The 26700-nt window shown below is 36.3% G+C and overlaps 1 protein-coding gene across 2 annotated transcripts in view; it reads left to right on the top strand.

Annotated features, from left to right (window-relative positions):
• Positions 1-26700, top strand: part of LOC150106251 (mitochondrial 10-formyltetrahydrofolate dehydrogenase) — a 654974-nt gene that overhangs the window by 481275 nt on the left and 146999 nt on the right. For both annotated transcript variants that reach the window (XM_090392273.1, XM_090392274.1), the window contains exon 17: positions 22447-22546. In XM_090392273.1, coding sequence (XP_090248399.1) covers positions 22447-22546 — 100 coding nt within the window. The remainder of the gene's footprint in view (positions 1-22446; positions 22547-26700) is intronic.

The raw sequence follows: 26700 nt of genomic DNA, 5'->3' as shown, positions 1-26700 counted from the left end.
AGACTGATTTGGAGGAAAATTGTAGATAGGAAGTTAGTGATGATGTAATTTTTTCATGTAGTACTGTCATATCCTGTACACCCCTTGAGGGTACATGGCAGGAATTTGATGATGATGATGATGATGAATACAATTTGGTTGGCTAAATCTCAAATTTCCAGCCCATCCTCATTCATTCAGTATCCAAGCAGATACCCAACAGGGTGCACCACGAGAAGGTGAGGATTGGACATTAGGTCAGAAGCCCTGGTCGGTTCTTCGCATTCCTTTAAAGGCTATGTGGAGGTCTTCTCTCAGTTATACAGCTTTGACCCTTAAGCACCCCCCCCTCTTATCAAGCAATACTTAATCAAATAAAGACTAAGTATTGTTTGATAGTATGCTCTGTTGCATTTTGAATAGCTTTCCTCTTGGCACATTGTCATATGCCTTTTCGAGATCTACAAAACTTAAATACAAATCTTTGTTATATTCCCATCACTGAGGGCAATCTGGCTATTTCATGATCCCAATGGGCTCCCTCAGGACTCAGTATTGGGACCTGTATTGTTTGACCTTTCTTTCATGCTTACACAGTTATCAGAATAAATCATGAAAAAATTATGGAAACAACTACCGTGTTGGAGCAAAACTTTAGTTTAATATAAACCAAAATGAACACTCGACATTTACCTTCATATCGAGATTTAGATTATAATGGTGTAGGATTCTATTAATTTTTTCTGATAATCCTTTAATGTATGGGATGGCTATGGTTTTACTGTAATCTATAGTCTTTTTTGAAGTTTTATGAAGAACTTTATTAATAGTATTTATGTTATAGCCATTATTTATAAATGTAGTTGCTAATAATCTTTAATTTCCAAAAAGAAGGTTTGGCAATGGGCTCACCACTATCCCCCTCCAATTGCTAACTTTTATACGGAAGCTTCTGAGCAAAGTACTTTTGATTCCTTTACTCTAAAACCTACATACGTTGATGATGTTTTCGTTATCTGACCACACAGTCAACAAACTTTTAGCCACCTGAACAAACAACATGAATGCATACAATTTACTATTGAAATTGAAACTCAGAACTCACTCCTGTTCCTGGTCACAGATATTCCCTCAGGCAGTCTATTCTTCATAGTTCACAACCCGACACACTCTGGCCAATATATACATGCTAACTCTTATTACCACCCGTCACAAAAATTTGGAGTCATTAACACCCTTAAAAACAGAGCTTGTTGATTAGAGAAAATTGTCATAGCTCTGTTTTTAAGGGTGTTAATGACTCCAAATTTTTGCGACGTTAGTTGGATTATATGTTAGTTTACAAGCTGAAGCTGATAGGTGCTGTTATCGGAGACTAGATTGATTCATCTGATTGATGTGAGTTGATCTGTCAAGGACAACAGTGGCATTACCTTTGTCCGATTTTATTATAATTATATCTTGATTAGCTTTTAATGACTTGATAGCTGCTAGTTCTGTTTTTGTAAGATTGCTATATAAGGTTTTCTTTTTATTCAGAACATTGCTGAACGAATTTTATCAGCTGTATTAATAGGAAGAGACTTAATGTCTCTTTCTATGTGCTACATAAAATCCAGTTTATTAACAGTTATAAGCGCTACTTCAAAGTTAACGCCTTTATCAAGTAATGCAAGTTGACCATTATTTAACCCTTAAACTGCTGATTTTATATTCTACTGACATTGTTCCATGGGCTGAATTAATTTTGCAAAAAATTTATAAATAAAATCAATTAAAATTCTAACTGAAGTAAGAAGTCTGGACAGCATCATACATTCTTGATATACACTTGTTCACTCACAAAAATGGCAATAATAGTGCTTTATAAAATTTGCATAAACAAGAGTGTCCACTTGATTATGCAAATTACACACATTAATTTATGCAGAAATTAATCAAAATATATAAAGAGCACTATTATTTACAATGCAGTTATGACTAAGCCTACCAAGTGCCAGGGTATGAAAATCCTAAAAATTTAGCATGGAATGATATTTTTCCAAACAGGGCTGTACACAGAGTCCAACGTCCACATATACTGGCTGCACGTATACTGGCTCTCACGATGCTGCTTCTGCTCAAGAATGGTATTGAAACAGACATAACAAACTCGAGCTGCATTCTTCTTCTTCTCAGTAGAAGGTACAAGTGAAGGGAAATGCCTTTCTTTGAGATGCAGTGGTTGATCTCCAGGTGATGGACGTCCTTTCAACCTCCCTGTTGTTCTGGGGATATGGTACTTTTGAATTATTTCCCTGATAAGCATATGTTGGTAGTCTACTAAGTTTGTGTTTTTTACGAATTTTACATTATAGAGACAGTTGGAATTATGGTCATATCCAGAAGGTTGAAAAATAGTTTTTTGTAATAGCTAGAATAATGTAAAGTTCTTGAGAGGTGGTGTTTTTCCACTGGTTTAGTCATGAAGATGGTGTAGATGGTCTATTATTTGTGGTGAAGGTATGAAACTAGTTTGTTTCATCAGCTATTGTTGTCATTAGTTCTATGGTAAAAAAATTGTTCAAAAATATCTAAAGCTGAAGAATCATCAGTGATATTACCTGTGATTATTCCTGAATTACTGCTATTAAATTAGTGTACACTTGGAGTAAATGCATCATCACACCACTTGAATAATACATCTTTGGTTTGCTTTCACTTATGCACGTTCGTATTGAGACTTTGTCACTATCTTGCTAGCTTGTAACACTTACATCACCAGGATCATCTGAAGTACACAATTTGCTTAACTCAGACAATTCTTCTCCCGACTCATTTGTTGTTAACAATTTATCAATTTGATCATCAGTAAGATAACATGGATATTGAATGGTAGACTCCATATTGTGACATCCCTGAAATTCCCCCCCCCCCCCCAGTCACGTGGTTTATGCATCGTGCTGCATATGATTAGTTGCACCACTTCCAATTATTCTCTTTAGATGTCGTACAAGGACAGAAACCCAAGTCAAATAAATTTCACTTGGTGGACAATAGATGGAGGAACCTACCAACGAAGTTTGAATATCTTATGACGATTCTTTCCATACTAAAAAATTGTCTGAATACGGGAGTCACGCCAACCATACATATACAGGCTCAGCAAAGCAGGCGTGTATTTCCAATCCTGTAATAATACGTTCTCAGCAGTTAAAGGGTTAAGGTGTGGCTTGATAAGTTGATCACATGACTATTGCTTGCAAGTGGTTGGTCGCTCCTTGTCTCACTTGTTTGTTATTCACTATTGGAGTTGTTTACTGGAGAAGAGATATCCTGATTGGTTGGATTCGTATGATTGGCATTCAGATTTTGCCATTGTTTTGAAATATGAAATCTGGCCTTAAGTTTTTCTTTATTACTTTCTAGAATATATTTAGCCGAATTGTCAGTGATTCTTTCAAGAACATTCAAAATATCTGGATTCATATAACTAGAGAGGTTCGGATTGTAAATTTAAAACCTGATTTTGAGTTACTGCTAGATTTTTGTGGGCTTTTTGAATTTTGTCTGCATAGATACAAAGTGCTTTAGGGAAGTAAATTTCTTTTTCAGCTTGATGCAGTTAGGAATAAGATAGATTGCTGTCTCTGCATCTCTTTAATTTTTTCATGCTGTATTGTTTAACCTTCATATATCAATAATTATCAATAGATTGTAATGAGAGATTGTAGAAAGTTGTTTGCAGATTATGTGAAGCTGGGAAAGTTTATTAGTGATATTGCCAATATAGTAGCCCTTCAGGAGGATTTGAATAAACTGTAGAGGTGGGAAAATGAATGGGGCATCTATTTAATGCAACTGAATTTGAGGTCTTGAAGTTTGTGATCCATTGATGGAAGGCTGCATGCTCTGGAGGAATTATACTAGAAGCAAAGGAGGCAAGAGACCTTGGGGTGATGATTGATTGAAACTTTACAGGTAACCCAGAGGAATGCAGCAATACTGAGAAGAATGCTGATGAGCAGAGTTAGAAGAGTGGTAATTCCCTTAATAAATTCCATTAAAGGAAATATTCAGTTCTTTGCTGAAGATACAAAATTAGGTATTTTGTATTATTATACCTAATTTATTTGTATTTGTATTATTATTATTATTATACAGGGTATAATCTTATTATACCCTGTATAATAATAATTTTAAAAATTATTATTATTATTATTATTATTATTATTATTACATATGATACATCCTGTCCTGTCAGGTGTCTTCTCCCTCCAGGAGATTGACTACCATGTGTCTCCACCATGTCCTATTTTGTGCCTCTCTGCTGCACTCCTCATGTGAGAGATTGGTCCAGTCTTCTATATTTTTCATCCACTCCAGTCTTTGTCCTTCTTCTTCTCTTTCACTCAACAGTTCCTTTGAGAAGTGTCCTTTGTAGGCAGTTATGTCTCAGAATATGTCCAAAATCGCTGACTTTTCTCTTTTTAATTTCTTTCATCAGGCTCCTGTTTACGGCTTCCATCTCTAGTACCTCTTCATTTGTCTTTTTGTCTTTCCATGATATCCTCATAATTCTTCACAGCATCCACATTTCAAAGGCCTCCAGTTTTTTTTCACACTCAGACTGGAGAGTGTCCATGTCTCTACTCCTTATACTAATGTGGACTATATGTAGCATTTGGAGATTCTTAGTCTTGTTTTCAGATTTAATTCTCTAGCTGTCAGTAGATTTTTCATATTGTTGAAAGTTGACCTTGAAATTTGAATCCTTTTTCTAATTTCATCTTCTGTCCTGCCATTCTCTGTGATCAAGTGTCCGAGGTATATGTATGTTTGCACCTGTTCTAATTTATTTCCTTTTATAATAAGCCAAAAGGCTATTTTACCGGTGACATAAGTAAGTTTAAAGGGAGATGGTATATCCAAAAAAAGTGATGATCCAAACACCTTTGCTTGGAGTTGCCCTGGTGTTGTACTACCCAAGTGATCATTTACACTTGGGCTCGCCGATAGTTTTTTCGGCATGAAACTCTATGGATTCGATGGATTTCGATCCGAGTTTCATACCCGGCTATAAAATAAAATGGGATTTACCATCATCCTTTAAACTTATTTCCTTTTATATTGATTGATGCATATTTTTGGTATTTCCTTTTCTCTTGAAATTATCATGATTTTTGTCTTTTTAAAAGTTGAAACTGAAGCCATACTGTTCGCTGTACTTGAGGGGTTTCATCTATAAGAGTCTTGAGGTCATATTTGTTTTTATCTTCATATCTTACGTTATTAATATCTCTGCCCCTACAGTAATTTCTTTGAGGTTACTCATTTTATTAAATATTTCTTCTGTGTATAGGTTAAAGAGAATAGGAGAAAAGACACAGCCTTATCTCGCCTATTGTCTTTTCCATCCATGCCTATTTTTGAAAGGATTTCAATGAATTGTTCATGTTGAACATTGTTGAATGCCTTTTTTGTAATCTATGAAGCAGAGGTACACATCTTTTTGTTTTTCTACTATGATGGTTCTGACGTTGAAAATACCTTCTCTTGTACCTGCATTTTCCTTGAAGCCACTTTGTGTATCATTTATTTCTATGTTTCTTTTTCTTTGATTTCTTTCAATAATAACGTATAGGAGGACTTTTGATATTTGACTGATGAGGCTAACTGTCCTGAACTCTTCACATCTTGTAGCTTTTTTTGGGGGGGGGGGGGGGGATTGAAACGAAAATTGAGTGATTAATAACATTGGGTAGAAATCCAGTCTCGTATATTTTATTGCATAATTTTGTTGGAAATTTCAGTCCTCCTCCATCAAAAGCCCTCAACCATTCTGCCAAGATATTATCTATTCCTGCAGCTTTATGTGGTTTTAGTTTTCTAATGGTGTTTTCAACTTCACAGAGTAAAATTCTAAATCAGTCTGTTCATTAATATCATTTCTTTGTTGTTCATACAATTTCCTTGTGTATTCAATCCATTTTTCCATGATTTCTTTTTTATCCATTAGAATATGGTCTCTCGAGTCTCTAATGACACTTGCATGATTTACTGTATTTGTCCTGCTTGTCATTTCTCTGATCTTTTCATACATTTCTCTGCTTCTGTGTTTTCTATCAAGATTTTCTATATCTATACATTTATTCTTAATCCATTCCTCTTTGGCTTTCCTGCATTCTTTTTTTATTTCTTTATTCATGCTTTTATCCCATGCCGGCCTGGCTGGCCGAGTGGTTAGCGTATCTGCTCTCCACCCAAAAGGCTGCGGGTTCGAATCCCGCCATGGGCATGGATGTTCATGACTGTCTCTGAAAATATCAGTGGTGGTAATGGGTGTTGGTGTAGTTGCTGTTCGTCGGTGGAAACAGTTGTAGAGTAGGTACCCTCCCTCGATGAGTCTTTGGACTCCCTAGAGGTGTCAGGTAATAAGATTTATTACCAGGTTTATTTAAAAAATATATATATATATTCAGGTTTGTTCTTTAACTTTTTTCTTTGTTCCATCAACTTTAGTATTTCTTCATTTATCCAAGGTTTATTCCTTTTCCTTTTTAATTGTGGGAGTGTATTTTTGGCTGCTTCATTGATGCTATTCTTGAATGTTTGCCAGTTCATGTTAAATTCATCAATTGGTGAGTTGTGGTGTCAGGGATTTTGGGAATTTTGTGAATTCTTTTATAAAGCAGTCTTTAACTTCTTGATTATTAAGTGAGTCTGAATTATAAGTTTCTCTTATGAATGGTTGGCTTGGTATCTTAAGTTTTATTTTGATTTTTGCAATCACTGGATTGTGGTCTGATCCTTTGTCAGCTCCAGGATAAATTTTTGTTTGTGTTATTGCATTTTGGAATCTTTTGCTTATTATTATATAGTCAGGTTGATTTCTATAGATGTCCCCAGGGCTTTTCCATGCATATAGTCTTCTGGGAGGATGTTTAAACAGTGTGTTGGAAATTATTAGGTCATTGGTTTCACAGAATTGAATTAATCTTTCACCTCTTTCATTTCTGATTACAAGCCCTTGGTATCCCATGCAAAATGAGATTTTTTCTGATCCCACTTTTGCATTTAGGTCGCCCATCATTATAATAATATCATCTGGCTTAGCACTAGAGATTGCAGTTTGGATGTCTTCATAAAATTGTTCCAACTCTTCATCTTGGGTTGGTGCATATGCTTGGATAACATACAGGTTGAATGGTTGTTCAGTTATTTTGACTGTTATGATTCTGTAATTTTTGGGCTAATATCCATGTAGAGATTTTGCAATTCTATTACTTAGGACAAGCGCTACTCCACTAAGGTGTAAGTCACTGCCAGAGTAGATTGTAGTGTAATTTTTTTCTTATTATTATGCTTGTATCTGTCCACTTCATGATACCTGCAATATCGGCCTTCATCACTTCTAATTCCTGGAGTAGGTTTTCTAATTTGCTCGCCTCATAGAGTGTTCTGACGTTCCATGTTACTATTTTCAAGAGATTGCTCCTGGTTTTCAGTCAAGGGACATCTGAGAATATCCTCCCCGGAGGGTTTGGGATATTATCTTCATACACTACCTTAGTAGTTCTTGTCTTACAATTCCTGGTTTCAAGCTCTTCTTCCCTGTAGCTATAAGAGCTGATGGTTGTAGGGGTCTCAACCACATCTCCAACTTCATATTGTGACATGGTCTGTTTCATGGTTAACAATGGATAAATACGTGGTGAGGCTCCAATCTCTTCCACGGCGGCTGGCCATAAGTCCCTTAGATGTCAGGAGTGTGCCCTCGATGGGCTGCACATCTTGCTGTCATGCCCTTGATGCCATTGATCAGTCAATGTTGATTCTTCTGCCATCTTGGCCATTCCAGACTTCATGCACATGAAGGTTGACATTCCCTATTTACAGCATTCTATATCGATACCCTCACTTAGTTTAGTCCGCCAGCCAAGGCGGTTTACCAGGGTGTGGCCGCTGGTGTGCAGTAACAACTTCTTGGAGCCATAAGTGAGAGTTGAGCGTATGTGAGGACCAGAGCCCAACATCCTGACCCTCAGATCAGCAGCTGACATCAATACTAAGGTGCTACCTCTCCATGCACCCCACATATGATACATACATACATACATAATACATTTGATTACATATGATACATTACATGCATTTAATTACATATGATACATTCTTGATTACATATATTTCTTTAAAAAAATTCAATCCTTTTTTTTTTATTATTAAAATTATGATTACATATTGCGATTACATATTTACAACACATAAGATTACATATTTACAACAGATTTAATTCTTTTTCTTTTTTTTTTGTAACAATGAAATTCGTACAGTTTTTTTTCTTTCTTTTCTTTTTTTTCCCTGTATATTAATAATAATAATACAACATTTATTCATTTAACAATGAGTTATATATATTTACAATTTTGATTTTTTCGTATATTTAAGCACTGTAACTACAGCAAATAAATGTGATATATGGATTTGGATTTTTTTTCTTTCCCTTTTGTTTATTTTTTTTATTGATCTTGGATGAAATGTAATTTCTCAGCTTTCATCCTCAAGGCTTATTTGTTAAGCTTATCTGAGGATTACACCAGTTATTATTTATTGGTTTGTTTGCTGTGTTGGGAAGCAGACTGATGTTTAATAGGTTTGATTTCCACTGCAGCTGTTGATTGAGAAATTCGTGCAAGCACACACACACACATACACGATAACTTGGAATGTCTTGGTGCATCATTGAACTGGAAGCCTGAATGAATATATTGTGTTTCATTAAGATTGTATGGTATTTTGGGTGCATGTTTCTTGTTCATAGTATGTCCTTAGAGCTCTTTTCAGGCTATTGTAGTTTGTAAGGTTTCTGTATTCCAAAGGTAATTTGTTTATCGTGTCTGGGATGTAGAAGTTTCATGTGGACTTTCTGTAGTGATTATTGTATTTATATTTGATATAATTAATTGTCTGGGGTCTTGTTATACGGTATGTATTTCTGACTGTCCTGTAGTTGGCATCGAAATAATGTTTTAGCAAAGCTGCATAGTGACATAAGTGTTCTGCTGTCAGTATTTTGTGATCTGACATTGTAGTGTATATAAAGTCGATATTGTCTCTTTGTTCCCAAAAAATCAGGTTTATCATTTTGTACTGTAACAACATTAATCTATTTAGTTTGTAGAGTGCTCAGAAAGCATACGTTGTTATAACATATCTTAGTATATTTTAGCATAGTGTTTTATATATTAGTGTTTTTAGGCGTGTGAGAACTGTCTTTTAACCTGTAGAGTTTGCCAGTTATTGTTCAGAGTTTGTTGTGTAGATGATTTATGTGGTTATTCCATTCATATCTGCATTGAAGTAAATTCCTAAGGTATCGTATTGTTTCAACCTGAGTGATTGATGTTGAAAGTTTATTTTTCACTTGGTTAGAGTATAATAAAATTAGTTTAATCCTTTATCCAAGTGTGAGCAAACAAAGTTTGCACCTGAAGTATCTTCAGGACTAGGGTAAGGTGATACAACAACCCAGGGCAACTCGTTGCAAAGGTGGAGAAAGCTACCAACACTCCTATCTCAGTATCTCCTATAATGCAAAACACATCTCCATGCGGATATGTCTAATGTTATGCATTAAGGGAAGGGCCACTACCCAGACTAGTTTCGACCTTTATTGAGGTCTCTTCAGTGGGAGCCAGGCCCTAGTAGAGATACCAGGCAGAAGCATTAGCAGATCATCTCTACCTATAGGAGTTGCCAAATGGTGTGCCACCCTTTTTTAATAAATTACTCTGGATTTAGAGAAAGATGTTGAAAGTTTATTTTTCACTTGGTTAGAGTATAATAAAATTAGTTTAATCCTTTATCCAAGTGTGAGCAAACAAAGTTTGCACCTGAAGTATCTTCAGGACTAGGGTAAGGTGATACAACAACCCAGGGCAACTCGTTGCATAGGTGGAGAAAGCTACCAACACTCCTATCTCAGTATCTCCTATAATGCAAAACACATCTCCATGCGGATATGTCTAATGTTATGCATTAAGGGAAGGGCCACTACCCAGACTAGTTTCGACCTTTATTGAGGTCTCTTCAGTGGGAGCCAGGCCCTAGTAGAGATACCAGGCAGAAGCATTAGCAGATCATCTCTACCTATAGGAGTTGCCAAATGGTGTGCCACCCTTTTTTAATAAATTACTCTGGATTTAGAGAAAGATGTTGAAAGTTTATTTTTCACTTGGTTAGAGTATAATAAAATTAGTTTAATCCTTTATCCAAGTGTGAGCAAACAAAGTTTGCACCTGAAGTATCTTTAGGACTAGGGTAAGGTGATACAACAACCCAGGGCAACGAGTTGCCCTGGGTTGTTGTATCACCTTACCCTAGTCCTGAAGATACTTCAGGTGCAAACTTTGTTTGCTCACACTTGGATAAAGGATTAAACTAATTTTATTATAAACCTGAGTGATTGTAGTGGTTTTACTGTTCTGTGTGTTTTTTATGTTGGAGAGTGGATGTTGGATGGTTATATATTTGTTATCAACTGGTCGAGTCAGTGGATTTCTGAATATCATTAATTTTGTCTTATCTGAGTTTAGGTGTATGGAGTTTTTGGTGAGCCAGTCTATGAGCAGATTTATGTCATGTTGCCTATTTGGGCTATACTTGCTTTATTATGGATGGATATTATAGCTGTATCGTCTGCGTATTGGAAGATCTTACCTTTGAGAGGTAGCTTAAAATCGTGCATATAAATGTTGAATAGATTTCGTTGAAAGCAATTGAGTTCGTGAAAGAATTTTATCATGTTTAAGTTTGGTGGCCTGTAAATAGCATTTGGTATTATGGGATGCTGTCTATTGGTGGTATTAATGATTTCGATGCAGAGGTATTCAGCATGCTCAAACTGATACAGTTTCTTTTGCTATTAATTTATGTTCAATAAATATTAATATTCCACCCCCTCTTTTTGTTTGGTGGCATGATCTATGTTGTTGGAAGCCTGGAATTTGGAAAGTAGTCGCTTCGTCATTAGTTATGGATACTTCTGTTAGGACCAATATATCAATAGCACCAGTGTAAGTCCTCAGATAAGCCTGTAACAATAACCAATGTTTTTGGATGCTTCTGATATTAATATGCAAGACGGAGAGTCCTCACGCTTGTACTGTGTGTTGTTTCCATGCATCAAGCGAGTCAAAGTACAATTGCTGATGTATTCTGGTGCTATTACATCTATCTGATGGTTCACATTCATTTTTGTTGTATTGAGATCTTCTCTTTGAACTAATTTGGAGTCTTTTGTTTCCCTCTGGCAGCCTATCTATGTCTTCCGAGATTTTTATTTGTATCGACTTTTAAGTTTGTGACTTTCTCGGGAATATTTTGCCATCTTTAATCCAGAAAAATTTATAATTTTTTTCTGTTTTTGCTTTTCTTGCTTGGTACAACAGATTCTGATTGAATGATGTTAAATACTCAGATAGGAAGATTGGTGTATTGTCTTGCGACATTTAAATCTTTGGCAACTAGTTTTTTCAGTCTGCTAGCTTTTATGAGATTGTCTCTTGTGGACTTGTGAGATGAACTATGATTGGTGCAGTTCGTGGCAAGCCTTGTTTTTTGTTCTTCCTGGGAATCTGATTTATGGTCTGAATATCATTATGCTATAGGGGGATATCAATTGCATGGCCTAACTTTAAAACTATGTCTCTGAGATTTTCTGTGAATGCAGTTTCTGGAAGACCATTTATGACAAGATCTTCTTTATGGGGTTGTTGATTTAAAAGTTCGTATTGTAGTTTTAGGGAATTAAATTCCTGACGGAGTTCAGATGTATCTTTCATCAATTTGTGTTACCTGTCAGTTAGTATGTTAATGTTGATTTTAATGTCTTTTACCATTTGTAAGACTTCTTCAACTGTTGAATTATTATATTTAACAAACTCTTCATATTCGCTGATTTTTTTTTTTTTGTTATTTGTTTATTCTGTTTATCAAAGAGTTCTTGGACAAGATCTACCAAGCTGTCTTTTATATTCTCTAAACCTTTTTCTAGTAATATATTTACAGAATTCAAATTATAAGACTCACCTGTATTTTTTTGTCTGTTCAGTTCATCGTCCGATTCTGCCTCCGATTTAATCGGTGGCAGCGTTTCTTTGTTCTCTCTGCAGTATAGCCACTTCCATTCCTCTCGTTTGGCATTGGATTTGCATTACCATGTTGTTTCTTAAATTCTGGAACATGTAAAGTGAAGATTCCTAAGGCATTTCCTGCAGGTTATATGACTACTGTCGGACGATAAATCCTTCAGGCACTTGTTGCACGTCATGACTGAAATTCTTCCCTTGAGCAACTGTAAAGATGGCGATGTCCTTTGTTCTATGCTTGTTAGTGACCACGGTGAACTCTGTTCAATTTTCTTCGCACTCAAAATTTCGATTCCACTTGGCCGATTTCAGTGAATTATATAACACTGTCTTCAGCGTGACAAGTAGAATTACTTTATGACACTTTTAAATTAAAACCAGGAGTTAGAACCACTTTAAAACTATAAAAAATGGGAGCAGCAATACCACCATGCAACTGTTCATATGTCTACACAGTGCCCTCTAATAATAATAATTACATACAGCACTGATCAGACTTCATCTGGATTATTATGCTCAGATTTGGTCACCAGGATTTGAATGGGAATAAGTTAACCTTCACTGAGACTTAGGGCATGCAGACAGCAGAGTTTGGTTGATAGAAGAAGAGAGGTGATAATTGAGACATTTAAACTGTCGAGAGGTAGTTACAGGATTGACACTGGATGATAGAACAGGAGAAAGGAGCAAGAACAAGTGGTCATCATCCCGAGGTTAAAAATGGAGGTGGTGATGAAAAGGGTGCGGAGTAGCTTTTTTGCATGGAGGGTGATTGGACTGTGAAATGCCTTGCCTGATAACATAATGAAGGCACAAAGTAAATAAGTTTAAGCAATGGTAGACTGCGTTGTTTAAGATGATCTTACTTGTTAGAGCAAAACTTTAGTTTAATATAAACCAAAATGAACACCCGACATTTCGATCTTCATATTAAGGTCATCATGTGGAGCATACACATATATACACATATGAAACAAGCTGCACTACAATCTACATGGTTTGCTAGAGTTACTGACCAACCGTTACAACAATTATTGGCCTGACCTCTGGTGAAAAAAATAAAATAAAAAACCTCTACTACATTAAAGCTAGAGTTATTATTATTTATTGGGTTACAAAATTAAATTGGGCTGGAGAGCAACATGTTTATATATATATATGTTAAAGATACCAGGCTATTTTAAACCTGGTTTTACTCCATTTCCCAAGTAAGCAAACAGACAAACAAGTCAAGTTTGCGCCTGCAAGTGTTGCAAGTCTAGCTGACCCTACACATAGTGCAAGACCAAGGCAACTCATGGTAAAAGTAGAATAAGCTCCGATCACTAATCTTAATATTTACCCTTAATGCAAAGCACATCTCCTGGAGGACATGCCTTTGTATTAAAGGCAAGGGGCCACTACCCAGACCAGTTTCAACCTTTTTTTGAGGTCTCATCAGTGAGAGCCAGGCTAGAAATACCAAGATTTTAGTAATACAGAGCTGATAAGTATTTTACCAGAACAAGTTACCATAAGGTGTTTTAACCTTATTAAATAAAAATCTCAGGAGGAGATATAAATGTAGAAAGTATTTTACTTTGGGTATAAATTGGTGTCGAGGCTAGCTGGTGAACGGACGTGCTACCGGAGAGCTCCTGAGAGATTTGTGTTTTTTGTTGATTTATTGGTGTTTTGGATTCAATTTAATGGACTTAAGTGTGTAATTTTGGTATATTATTGGAGCTTTATTAGCGTGGTTAGTGTACTAAAGTGTTTTATAACATAATCTATGTCGGGAAGTCGCCGATAGATGAATTCGTAATGTGTAGTGTTCGTGCAAGCTCCAGATAAGATAAGTATCATCTTCAGTTATCGATACAAATTACTTAATATTGTGTAGTTTTGTTTTGTTTGCCTTGCGTATTTTAGTGCGTCTATTTTTGGTGTGTTATAACGTATAATTTGACAAAACACGTTGCAAATAAATATGGCACCTGTGCGAAGGAAAATGGCGGCTAGTAATGAAGGTTCGCCATCGTTATCAAAGAACGGTAGCATAAAAGAAATGAGTCAGTGTACTAGCTGTGAAATGTACGCTTTGCGGAGTGCGGTCGGAGTGTGGTTAGATGATAATAAAGGATTGAATGTGTGTAGAAAATGTAGGGAGAATGAGGAATTGAAGTGTATTTCGGATTGTGAGTGTGATATTTTTGTCAACCTTCAGAATGAAGGAAATAGGGATATGACAAGAAATGGCAAGGTTGTACATGAAAATTGTGAGAGTGTGAATGATAGTATAAATGGTTTCTCAGAGAACAAAAAAAGATGAGATAGATGCATTGAGTGAGATCGCGTTGTTGAATAGTGCGATAGAAAGAGCAAAACAGCAGTTAGAGTGCATGAACAAAAGTAGACTGAATGAACCAACCAATAATAAAAGGTATGACAGGAAAAATAGACGTATGAATGTGAACATGAACAAAATGAAGGATAGAGTGCTGTATGGAGACTCGTTAGTACGAGGTGTGTTAGTAGAGGATTTGACAAAATCGTACCAACCTGGTGCGACCATAAAGGACGTAACTGAGTCTATTAGAGAGCAAAAGGAAAGGGTGAAAGAAATGATTGTTGTGGCAGGTACGAATGATTTGAAAGGAGATAAAATGGAAATAATAGAAGACCTGAATGAATTGTTTGAGTTAGCAAAAGAAAAGAGTGAGAGAGTTAGAATGATTAGTCTTTTGCCACGGTATGACAGTGAAATGTTTAAAAGGAGGGCTATAATTGCGAATGACTTTATGCGTGGGTTATGTATGACGAGTGGTGTGGAATTTGTGGAGTGAGTTTGATGGGCGAAAGGATCTATATAAGATGGATGGCTTGCATTTGAATGGTTACGGTGTAGGAAGACTTGAGAAAGTGTTGCTGAATGTAGTGGATGTGCAAATTCAGGGAAACTAGATTTGTTAGGGGGGGGGGGGTAGAGATACAGTCCTTATGGAGGCAGTTGAATGTAAGAATGAATATAATATGCCAGAGCAAATAAGGACAACAAATCTGAGTGGGATAGTTAATATAAGGCATCAAGGTAGGGTTGGGGCTAATGGGGGTCTTAAATTCATGTACACTAATACTAGGAGTATTAGGAACAAGAAGGAAGAGTTTTTGGCTATGGTTGGCACTTCCAGACCACAGATTATAGGTATTAGTGAAACATGGCTGACTGTAGATGATATGACTAGTGGGATTGAATGTGATGGGTATAGTGTGTTCAGGAATGACAGAGAGAATAAAATGGGGGGAGGAGTATTGTTGATGATAGCTGATGAGCTCCAGCCAAGGAGAATAGAAGTTGAATTGCAGGATAGAGAAAAGAGCACATTTGAGGCCATTTGGTGTGAGATTGTGGCTAGCAGAACTAAATATACAATTGGGTGCTGCTATAGACCAGGTGATGGAAAAGATGGTGGTGACAGTATGCACAAGCAAATAGAAGAAATGGGTGGAAGGAGGGTGATTATTATGGGAGATTTCAACTATGGTCGCATTGATTGGAGTGAGGAGAGGACACACGGGAGGAAGGAACTGGATTTTATGCAGTTATTAAGGGATAACTATCTGCGACAGCATGTAATGGAAAATACTAGGGGTCAGAGAGTGCTTGACCTAGTAATTACATCTGAGGATTTGGCTGTAACAAATATGACCACATTGCCACCAATTGGTGAGAGTGATCATAGGGTCTTAACTTGGGAGGTGGCTAAAGGTGTAGAATTTTCAATTAAGACAGGGTACATGTGGAATTATCGGGCTGGAAAGTATGACAAGCTTAGGAGTTTGATTGGTTCAGTGCCATGGCATGTACAACTGCAAGGACTAGAAGTTGATAGTGCATGGGAGGTAGTTAAGAAGTGCTTGCATGAAGCAATGACTGACTGTATACCTAGAGTCCGAATAATAAATCAGGTAGGGGTTAAATGGATGAATAACACCATTAAGCTTGAGTTGCAAAAAAAGAAACAACTATGGAGGGAATTTAAGGAGAAGGGTGACCGGCAGGCACATGAACGGTATAAAGCGCAGGCCAGAAGGGTGACGAGTGTGGTAAGAAAAGCAAAAAAGGATTACGAAAGAACATTGGCCATGCAGGCTAAAGAGAATCCTAAACAGTTTTTTAGATATGTAGCAAGTAAAAGGAAAAATGTACATGGCAGATTGATTTTAAAGAATGCCGATGGTAGGGAAGTAACTGAATCAGTTGAGATAGTTGAGTTACTGAGTGAGCACTTTGCAAAAGTATATCATCCAGGTGGTGACATTGCAGAAACGAATAAACCAGTAGATTATACGGGAATTGTGGTTAATGAAGTGGAGGTGAGTAGTATATTGCATAACCTCAATGTCAATACATCTGTGGGATTGGATGGTATACCAGCTCGTGTTGTACGAGAAGCAGCTAATGAATTGTCAGTGCCCTTGACCATTTTGTTTAATTTGAGTCTCGGGTCTGGGTTAGTCCCGAGGGGGTAGAAAGAGGGGAAAATAGTTCCACTGCATAAAGGTGGTTCCAAGACTGCTGTTGTAAATTACCGACCGATTAGCATATCAGGAATCATTGTCAAGGTCTTAGAGAAATTAGTCAAGAAAAGAATACAGGATTGGATAGATGAAAATGGGATATTGTATGGGGGACAACGTGGTTTTGTGAAGGGTAGATCATGCCTCAGTAACTTGCTCACGTTTTATAACACAGTGACGGCTGAACTGGATAGGGGTAATGGGTTTACAGTGATACTACTGGACCTTGCCAAGGCCTTTGATAGGATACCACATGGAGCCCTAATCAGTAAACTGGAGCAGATGGGTATAGATATAGGGTTGGTGAGATGGATAAGAGGGTGGTTGAAGGAGAGATATCAAAGAGTGGTTTATTCAGGAGTGGAGTCTAAAAGACGTCTTGTGACTAGTGGAGTGCCACAGGGCTCTGTTCTTGGACCACTGCTTTTCAATTTGTTCATCAATGATATTGGAAAGGATCTGAGAGGAAGTGTTCACTTGTTTGCTGATGATGCAAAGTTGGGTAGAGCAATTGTGAGTGCACAAGATGTCAAAATTTTACAGGATGATTTGGATAGTTTGGAGGACTGGGCTAGATAAAATGGATGTCAATTTAATGTGGCAAAGTGTATGCACTTTGGGGTGAAAAGAATAGCAGCAGTATATCGCATTGGTGGAATCATACTCCAGGAGATTGATGAGGCCAGGGATTTGGGAGTGTTGGTGGATAGGGAGTTGAAGTTTAGGGGGCACATTGCAAAAGTAACTAAAACAGCTCACCAAATCACTTGGCTTCTGAAAAATACTTTAACATGCAGAGACGAACAAGTTGTTGTTCCTCTGTATCGAGCCTTGATAAGACCCCATCTGGACTTCTGTGCCCAGCTATGGGCACCAGGGTTTCTTCGTGATGGGGAGGAAGTGGAGAGGGTCCAGAGACGAGTGACCAAGATGATAGCAGGTCTGTGGAATGAACCTTATGAGAATAGGTTGAAGATTTGTGGGTTGCAGAAATTGGACGATAGGCGAAGGAGGGGTGATATGATTGAGCCATTCAAATTACTGAAGGGTTTTTATAGGATTGATCCAGAAGATATTTTTGAAAATATGACTGGTGGTGGGAGGACTAGGGGCCATGCATGGAAGCTGGGCAAGAGCGTGGTTGACAAGGGTGTTAGAGCTAGGTTCTTTACTTGGAGAGTGGTAAATGAGTGGAATAAGCTTCCAGAGTCTGTTGTGGGTGCTACGACCGTGAATGAGTTCAAGGCAAGGTATGATAGATACTGTGTGAATGTTGAATAGTTGTTCTTGACATGATGTTAGGGCCTCCCTCGATGAGTCTGTCGACTCCTTGGAGTTTCCCGGAACAATAATAATAATAATAAATGTTAAAGATACCAAGCTGCTTTTACTCCATTTCCCAAGTAAGCAAACAGACAAACAAGTCAAGTTTGCACCTGCAGGTGTTGCAAGTCTAGCTGACCCTACACGTAGTGCAAGACTAAGGCAACTCATGGTAAAACACTTTCTACATTTATATCTCCTCCTGAGATTTTTATTTAATAAGGTTAAAACACCTTATGGTAACTTGTTCTGGTAAAATACTTATAAGCTCTGTATTACTAAAATCTTGGTATTTCTAGCCTGGCTCCCACTGATGAGACCTCAAAAAAAGGTCGAAACCTGTCTGGGTAGTGGCCTCTTGCCTTTAATACAAAGCATTATACATCTCCTCCAGGAGATGTGCTTTGCATTAAGGGTAAATATTAAGATTAGTGATCAGAGCTTATTCTACTTTTACCATGAGTTGCCTTGGTCTTGCAACACTTGCAGATGCAAACTTGACTTGTTTGTCTGTTTGCTTACTTGGGAAATGGAGTAAAACCAGGTTTAAAATAGCTTGGTATCTTTAACATTTATTATACCCAAGGTAAAATACTTTCTACACACACACACACACACATATATATATATCAGTGGCGTCGCGTGCCCAATTCGGTTGGGTGTGCTGTCGTGTGGGTTATGCAGCCCACGCTACAAATTTCACATCAATTTGATCGTATGCATGGGCGTGCATCTGCAGAAAAATTTTGGGGGGGGGGGCTTGGAGACAAATAATTGCATTAATAAATTTTTATAATTATTGATTTATTATTATTACCACCCCAAGACACATGGAGTCAAAGACTCATCTTGGAGGTCCTTTTATCACACACACAGCTCATCATACCATGTCTTAAACACATTCAAACTCTTTGCAGACACCACATTCTCAGGCAAGGCATTCCGATCATTCACAATTCTGCATGAAAAAAACCTGCCTCTCATTCCCCTACTCACATCCTCTTTATACAGTTTCCAGGGATGACCTCTGGTTCTCCCCTGATCTCCCACTATTCTCTGTAAAACTTCTCCAGCATTCATCCTATAACAACCCCTTATCAACTTGTAGGTCTCTGTCATATCTCCCCTCTTCCTTCTGTCCACCAGACTCTGTAAATTACATCTTCTCAATCTTTTCTCATACTCGACATTCCAGAGGTCAGAAACCGCCTTAGTCAGTCTCTTTTAGACCCTTTCCAACATCTCTTCATCCTTCTGAAAACCCAGTGACCAAATCTGGGCACAGTAGTCCATGTGTGGCCTAATCAAAGCCTTATACAACGGAACAAGAATCTCCCCACTTCTACATGTCAGTATCCTCCGCATCATTCCCAGAAGCCTTTGTGTTGTCTTCACAATTTTGGCAATGTGTCCCATAATTTTAGATCCTTATCCACTATCACCCCCAGATCTCTTATTTCCTCTACCTCCAACAATATATTCTCACTAAGCATAAATTCTGCATCCCATCTTTGTTTTCCAAATTTTAAAATCTTGCATTTTGCAACATTGAATTCACATCCCCATTTCCGTGCCCAATCACTCAATGTATTCAAGTCTTCCCGTAAGGCCACAACATCTTCGCTACACTTCATGGTTCATCCCAACTTTTCATCATCTGCAAACAACTGAAAATCTCCATCCAAATCTAATTAAATAATTACATCAATAAATGTCTTTTAGCTTTTTTTGATGTAATTATTTGTTGATGTCAACTATAAATACATTATTTTCATTTTGTATCGATTTTAATCATCTTTAATTCTTGGAGGGAAAAAGGTATTCAGAATTTAATAGTTTTTAGAACAATTTCATTATTAAAAAATTGACCAGCATATTTTATTAAAAATCAACTGATTAATCCGAAATTAAATTATTTCATTTTAAAAGCAAAAAAATCATAAAACTAACAAGTAAAATAATATTAAATTTCATTCACTTACCTTTTAAAAATGTACTTTTTTGTTTAAATTTGTTTCACTATAAATTTACTATTCACGCTTCACTCTGTAACTCACTAGACACAGAGGGCAAACTAACTGGTCACTGTTCACAAATCAGAAAAAGATGAATATGAAAAAAGAGAATATCAGAAATATGAGTCGAGACTGCCTCTTCAATCCAAGGAGAATCCCATGGAGTTATTTTCACTATGTGGCTAATAGGAGGAAAAATGACAGTGGACAGATTAACTTGCTGGATGGAGATGAGAATCAGGTGATCAATGCAGATGATATAGTTGAGCTATTTAATGATCATTTTATTAGAATGTTCCATCCTAGTACAGCAGGCTTTATTCCTAGAAGGGTAATGAGTGTAAAGTGTTAGAAGTGAATGAAGAAAATATATTCTGAATACCGAGTACACTCAATGTCATGAAAGTGGGGACTAGATGGAATTTTACCACATGCTTTAAGGGAACCTGCTATAGAACTGGCTGTGTTATTAACTTGGCTGTTTAATGAACGTCTTGCAATCCTAGAGAGTAAAAGGAAGTTAAAATAGTGCCATTGCATAATGTTGGTGGTAGAATAGAGATATCAAAACCTATAGGCTTGTTTGTATTTCTTCTGTAGTTGTTAAGATTTTGGAGAAATTGGTAAGAACTCATATAATATAGAATTGGGCAGATGAAGGCAATATTATTTATGCTGGCCAGCATGGATTTGTGAAAGGATGCTCTTGTTTTTGTAATCTGGTTACCTTTTATAATAGAGTAACAAGAGCAGTAGATTGGGATAAGGCATATGCTGTCATTTGTTGGGGGGGGGGATCAAAGGCATTTTACAGTGTGCCACGTGATAAGTTGGTTTTTAAGTTGCAACATATGGGTTTGCATATCAGTCTAATGGACTAGATTTGTAACTGGCTTTCTGATTGTCAAAGAGTGGAATAGGGAGAAGCATTATCAGAGAGTAGGATTGTTACAAGTGGAACTCACGGGATTAAATATTGGAACCATTACTGTTCCATCTTTATGTCAATAATAGTATCACAGGACTATAGGAAGATATTCAGTTGTTTGCAGATGATGTGAAGCTTGTGTGTTGAGGGGGGGGGTAGTAGTTGTGCTGAAGTTTTGGCTCTTCAAGAGGATTTGAATAATCTGGAAAGCTGAACAAATGGATGATAGGGATGTCAGTTTAATGCAACTAAATGTAGGGTTTGAAATTTTGGATCCACAGATTTGATGCTTTTTACTAACGTGATAGAGTTATGCTAGAGGAAGTGGAGGAAGCATGGGACCTTGGAGTGATTGTAGGATAGAAATTTGAAGTTCAGAGGACAGATTACAAGGTTGTGAAGACATCTCACAGAATAGCTGCCACATTGATCACGAGAAGTAAAAGTTTGGTGGTCCCATTGCTTACAGCTTTGATCAGTCCACATTTGGATTTCTGTGCTCAGATCAGGTCTCAGAATTTGAAGGAATGAAGTAACCTTGGAGAGAGAGAGAGAGAGAGAGAGTGCTGAGACAGATAAAAAAAAATGAAATTAGGACTCTACACTGTTGATTTTGAAAATAGACTGAGGACATGCTGACTGCAGAGTTTGGTGGATAGAAGAGAAAGAAGCGATATCATTGAGACATTTAACTGTTGAAGAGTTATTATCACATTAAGATAAAGTCGCCGTATCTCAGTTGGTATGGACGTAGCCCTTTGGTCAGAAAGACCTGGATTTGATTCCTGTCAGTGACGTGAGGAACTATTAGCTGATCTCATAGGGAGGTAGGGGGTTTTTCATCTCAGAAGACAAAACCGAACCCGTGAACACACATTTACAGACATAGGACACACCGGAAGGCATAGGACTAACCACCTTATCCTCGAGTTAGGTTGCGAAGCCCAAGCATACTTGGAAAGGTCATGGTAGCTTAAGTGCCTGTTAGGACCACTGATAGAATAGAATCATGTTAAGATATCATATCATAATTATTATCATATTAATATGATTAATATCAAATTAATTATACTTTTGCATGGTGAGTGGTTGGTGCATGGAAGACATTGCCTAAGAGGTTGGTGAAAGTGCAAACAGTGATTGAGTTTAAGATAGACTTTGTGTTGACTGTTGTTGACCTCCCACAATGAGTGTCTTGTGACTGAGAGGCCAATAAAATAATAATAATTCCTCTGGGAGAAAAAGTAAGTGAATAACCGCATTTTTATATCCTGATAAATGCCTAGGATTATTAAATGAAAGGTTATTTTGTTTCCTCTAACTGTTTTAATCTCTTTATTGTAATATTTAAAAGACATATAGATTCATATGTCATGTAGATTTATATAGATAATTGTTTTTGTGCAGATTAAGGCATCTTTTTTAATTAATTTAAGATAAGAAATATAATATGACTGTTATGATTATTTTGAGACATTGAAAATGCATTATGTTTTAATATTTAACCTAGTGCTGCTACCTCCAATTTGAAGAGAGTGTCATTAGAATTAGGTGGTAAATCACCTCTTATTATATTTGGTGACTGTGATTTGGAAAAGGCTGTCAGACAGGTAATATCACCTATTACATAGTCAGTCTAAGTGTATTTTGATATGTTATATTGATATCATATATTTAAAAAAAAGATAAAATTAATAATAATAAAAACCTTGTATTTTAGTCAACATCATATAATAAGCCATTTATATCTAAATTTCACCTTGAATGTATGTATAACTTCATTTCCACAAATGTTATGCATGTTGTTATATTAATACCGTTGAATAAATATTGCACTTGGCAGTATTAATCTTTGGAAGAGTATAGGATATATGAAGCCTGATTATAAAAATATCAGAACTGCAGTTGTGAAAATTTTACTTTCATACTCCATTGTTAACCTTCTTCAAAATAGACTTGTTGTGCATAAAATCACGTGCTGCTAATATGCCTGGTACCACTTGAAGCATTATTTGTATTTTCTTTAATTTATAATTTCAGTTTGTAGCATCTTCAGATCAGAATGAAAATAGTAACTTAGAACTACGTATTGTGAATATGGGGATTGTCATAAAGGATGGGATGTTGTGTTTGGCTAAAAACCTGAATACAAGTTGGATTTTTTTATGATAAATTTGTATTGACTGTGCACTTCATCCATGTTTGCTATACTTTCCTATTTAATGGATGAATAGTATTTTGTAGTTTCTCATTGAATTAACAATTCACTAGCTTAATTGCATAATTTGTTACCATAAGTGGAAGCTGATTCTTTATTTCTAACAATTGACAGGCACTCAGATTGACCATAATTTTCAGTATATAATGATCTATCTTTGAAACAGTAAAAATATTTTAAAATTTATGCACAGTCTATATAATATATGTTTCCATTGCAGCTGTGGCATTTTTTTATAAAAATCCTGCACAGTTGCAGAAATAATCATTTAATATACCATTTACATGTTAGGAGTAGTGAAAAGAGAAGAATCCTATTGATGTTTTCTTTCAACACCCCAAAATTGTAGTCCTTGATGAAGAATAGGTGAGGATAGCTGCTGCAGAGTAGAACAAATATGCCTGGAAGAACAAATGGAATAATGAAGGAGAAAGAGGAAAAAACTGGCTTTGTGGGTGTGTAATTGGACTACAAATGGATGTTGACCAGCTGCTTGGAATAGTACTTGCCAGTTAAGTGGAATAGGACTTTGCAAGAACCTATATAGAAAAGCATAAGGAAGAAATAGATCATTTCTGAAATAAAAGTGGAAGTGAGTCTTCAAGAGACAGGTTATCAGTTAACTTAATTGCACTCAGCTAGATTTTTTTTAAAAAAAATTTTTTTACATCGGTTGAAACTATAGTTTTTGTCGCAAGATATTGTAGTAATGCTGATATTATCTTGGCCTACCTTGATATGTTTAGTGGAAAACTATGACTCGGGTATTCATGGAAATTCTTAAACTTTCTGAATTATTCAAACAAAGCAAGCATTTCAATCAGGAGAATGGCAATGGTATTATTATTGTTATTAGGAGTAGTGAAAAGAGAAGAAGCTTAAGAACTCCTTAAACAAAAAAGAGCCACTTCATTTATATAAATAACCAAGCAGGTTAAACTTCTGAAATTTTACTAATTTAAATTGAATATTACTTTGACATGTTTCTCTATTTTTTGTTCAATGACAACATCTTAAGTAAGAAATTAGACACAAACAAAAAAAACCTCAGATTTTTAAAAAGTTATTATTTTACAAATTGAAAAATGCTAAATGGATTCAAATCTAAATAATGCTGTGTAAACCTTGTGTGTAGTTGCTGATCTTGTATGGTACATAGACTATTTTTTTTAATGCAGTTCCCACCTACGAAAGGTTACTAGTAAGCCTATAGCGCATGTGTACTGTGGGTGGGCTAAGGATTTCCTCTCCATTTTTGTAAATTTTTATTTATTTTTATCTGGATTCTGAAACCATGCTCTAGAGACCGAAGATTGAACTTTTTCAAGCACTTCAGGCCTCCAATAAGTGGGACGGTGGTCTCACACTGGACGTGAAATTCATATCTGTTGACTGTAGAGTGAGTGTGCTAATTTGTCCAAGCAGACCAGTTTTAATTAATGATATCCAATTGTCATGAAGTATAATTCTTGGTTTATATTTAATGCTCCATGCAGATGAATTAAGTTGAATGACTCCTTGAACATTCTAATGAAAATATTTTCTTCTAAGGCATGCTTGCTTGCCACTCTACAGTGTGGTGTCCTGAAAGGATCTGTACCACAGGTCCACTTCTTTCTTCTCTTTTATTTTAAGCATTGCTTATGTACACTTTTTTATGGATTTTGAAACTTCTATCAGTTTGACCCACATGCACATTAATACCCCAGGGCATTTGAAGAATGAAATGGTATGTTTAGGGACACTTAGGATATTTTATAAGGCTGTTCTGACATTGTTGATTAAGTAAATAATTATTTATTTACTTAATACTTTACAGCAATAAGTAAATAATTATTCATTCACTTATTGCTGATATTTCGCTGGTATTCTAACCAGCATCTTCAGAGCACATAAAACAGTTTGTCACAGTGCGCAAGACAATCACAATCTGCTGTAACAATGGACTAGTTAGAACAATTGTAGCTATAACACAAAGACTAAAGTCCTAATTAGGTGCCCTCTATGTTTAAAAAAAAAAACGGAGAGAGATGGCAGGTACTATTTATGTCTTAAGATGACTGTCTCCCATATCTTAGGCAAATTCATACAGCCATACTTGTTGAGGTTCGGAGTATGTTTCAAGGCTTCTGTTGATTCTAAGAACAATCTCTCTCTGACTTGTAAAAGCTTCTGTTCAGCAGTTTACTTTTCTTCCAGTTGAACCTGTGTGCAGGGGTATCCAAATCATGGTCTGCTAGATGCGCATTGTGACAAACTGATTTTTTTGTGCTCTGAAGATGCTCATTAGAATACCAGCTAAATATCAGCAATAAGTCAATAAATAATTATTTACTTATCAGTCTGCATTCTAATATATACTGTCAAAATTAATCAACATGCATAACATTCCACATTCAACATTCAACATTCCAGAAATCAGAAACTACCTTAGTAAGTTTCCTCTGGATTCTTTCCAAAATCCTCTTCATCCTTTTGAAAACCAGGTGATCAAATCTGTGCACAGTAGTCCATGCATGACCTAATCAGTGCCTTACACAATGGAACAAGAATCTCTTACTTCTACAAATTAGCATCCTCCATATCATTCCCAGAATTCATTGTCTTGTCTACACAATTTTCGCAGTATATCGTCTAAATTTTAGATCCTTATCCACCATCACCCCAAGATCTCTTATTTCTTCAACTTCTAGCAATATATCTCCCATGAAGCATAAATTCTACATCCCATCTTTGTTTCCCAAATTTTAAAACCTTACATTTTGCAACATTGAACTGGCATCCCCACTGTCATGCCCATTCACTCTATCTATTCAAGTCTTCTTGTAAGGCCACAACATCTGCTCTACTCCTCATAATTCATCTCAACTTTGAATTATCTACAAACAGCTGCATATCCCCATCCAAGTCTTCCACAATATCATTAACATACAGATTAAACAGCACAATGGCACTAAAACAGTGATCCCCTGAGGGGCATATCACTAGTGACTTTCCTCTTCTGGGATATTGCTCCCTCATACACAACTTGCTGATACCTATCAGATAGCCAGTCTCCAATCCAATGCACTAGTCTAACATCCAACCCAATCTGCTCTAGTTTAACTATCAATTTATCATGTGGTAATCTGTCAAAAGCCTTCGAAAACTCTCAGTATATTACTGTGTATTCATCTTATTTTCTAATGAAGCCGTCAGCTTATTGTAACAAGTAAGTAGATTATATGCTCCCGGTATATGGTAAAGTGATAGCACCTCTGTAATATTTTTCCACATTATCACAGAACAGCATATTAGAAAATAGCAATTTCTTCATTAACTTCTTTGCATACATTTTGGAAGAATAATTGACGAAATAGGATTTTAAGTTCTTAATTTAATTCAATTAAAATATTTAATGCTCAGTTTTTCAAGATTCTGATGAAACCTAATTTTTGTTAAGGATGGTGAAAAAAGCTTACATGCAAGTACCTGCGTGTGTGAGTTTGTTTTCTGTATACCACTATTTTTAATTCTCCATTCATTGTTTTTGTTGACTCGGTTGTA

The sequence above is a fragment of the Typopeltis vanoorti genome, chromosome 5, assembly GCF_054136105.1.
Source record: "Typopeltis vanoorti isolate ZY-2024b chromosome 5, IOZ_Tvanoo_1.0, whole genome shotgun sequence".
Classification (NCBI taxonomy): domain Eukaryota; kingdom Metazoa; phylum Arthropoda; class Arachnida; order Uropygi; family Thelyphonidae; genus Typopeltis; species Typopeltis vanoorti.
The sequence above is the reverse complement of the archived record's forward strand: the minus strand, read 5'-3'. Positions and strand labels throughout refer to the sequence as shown.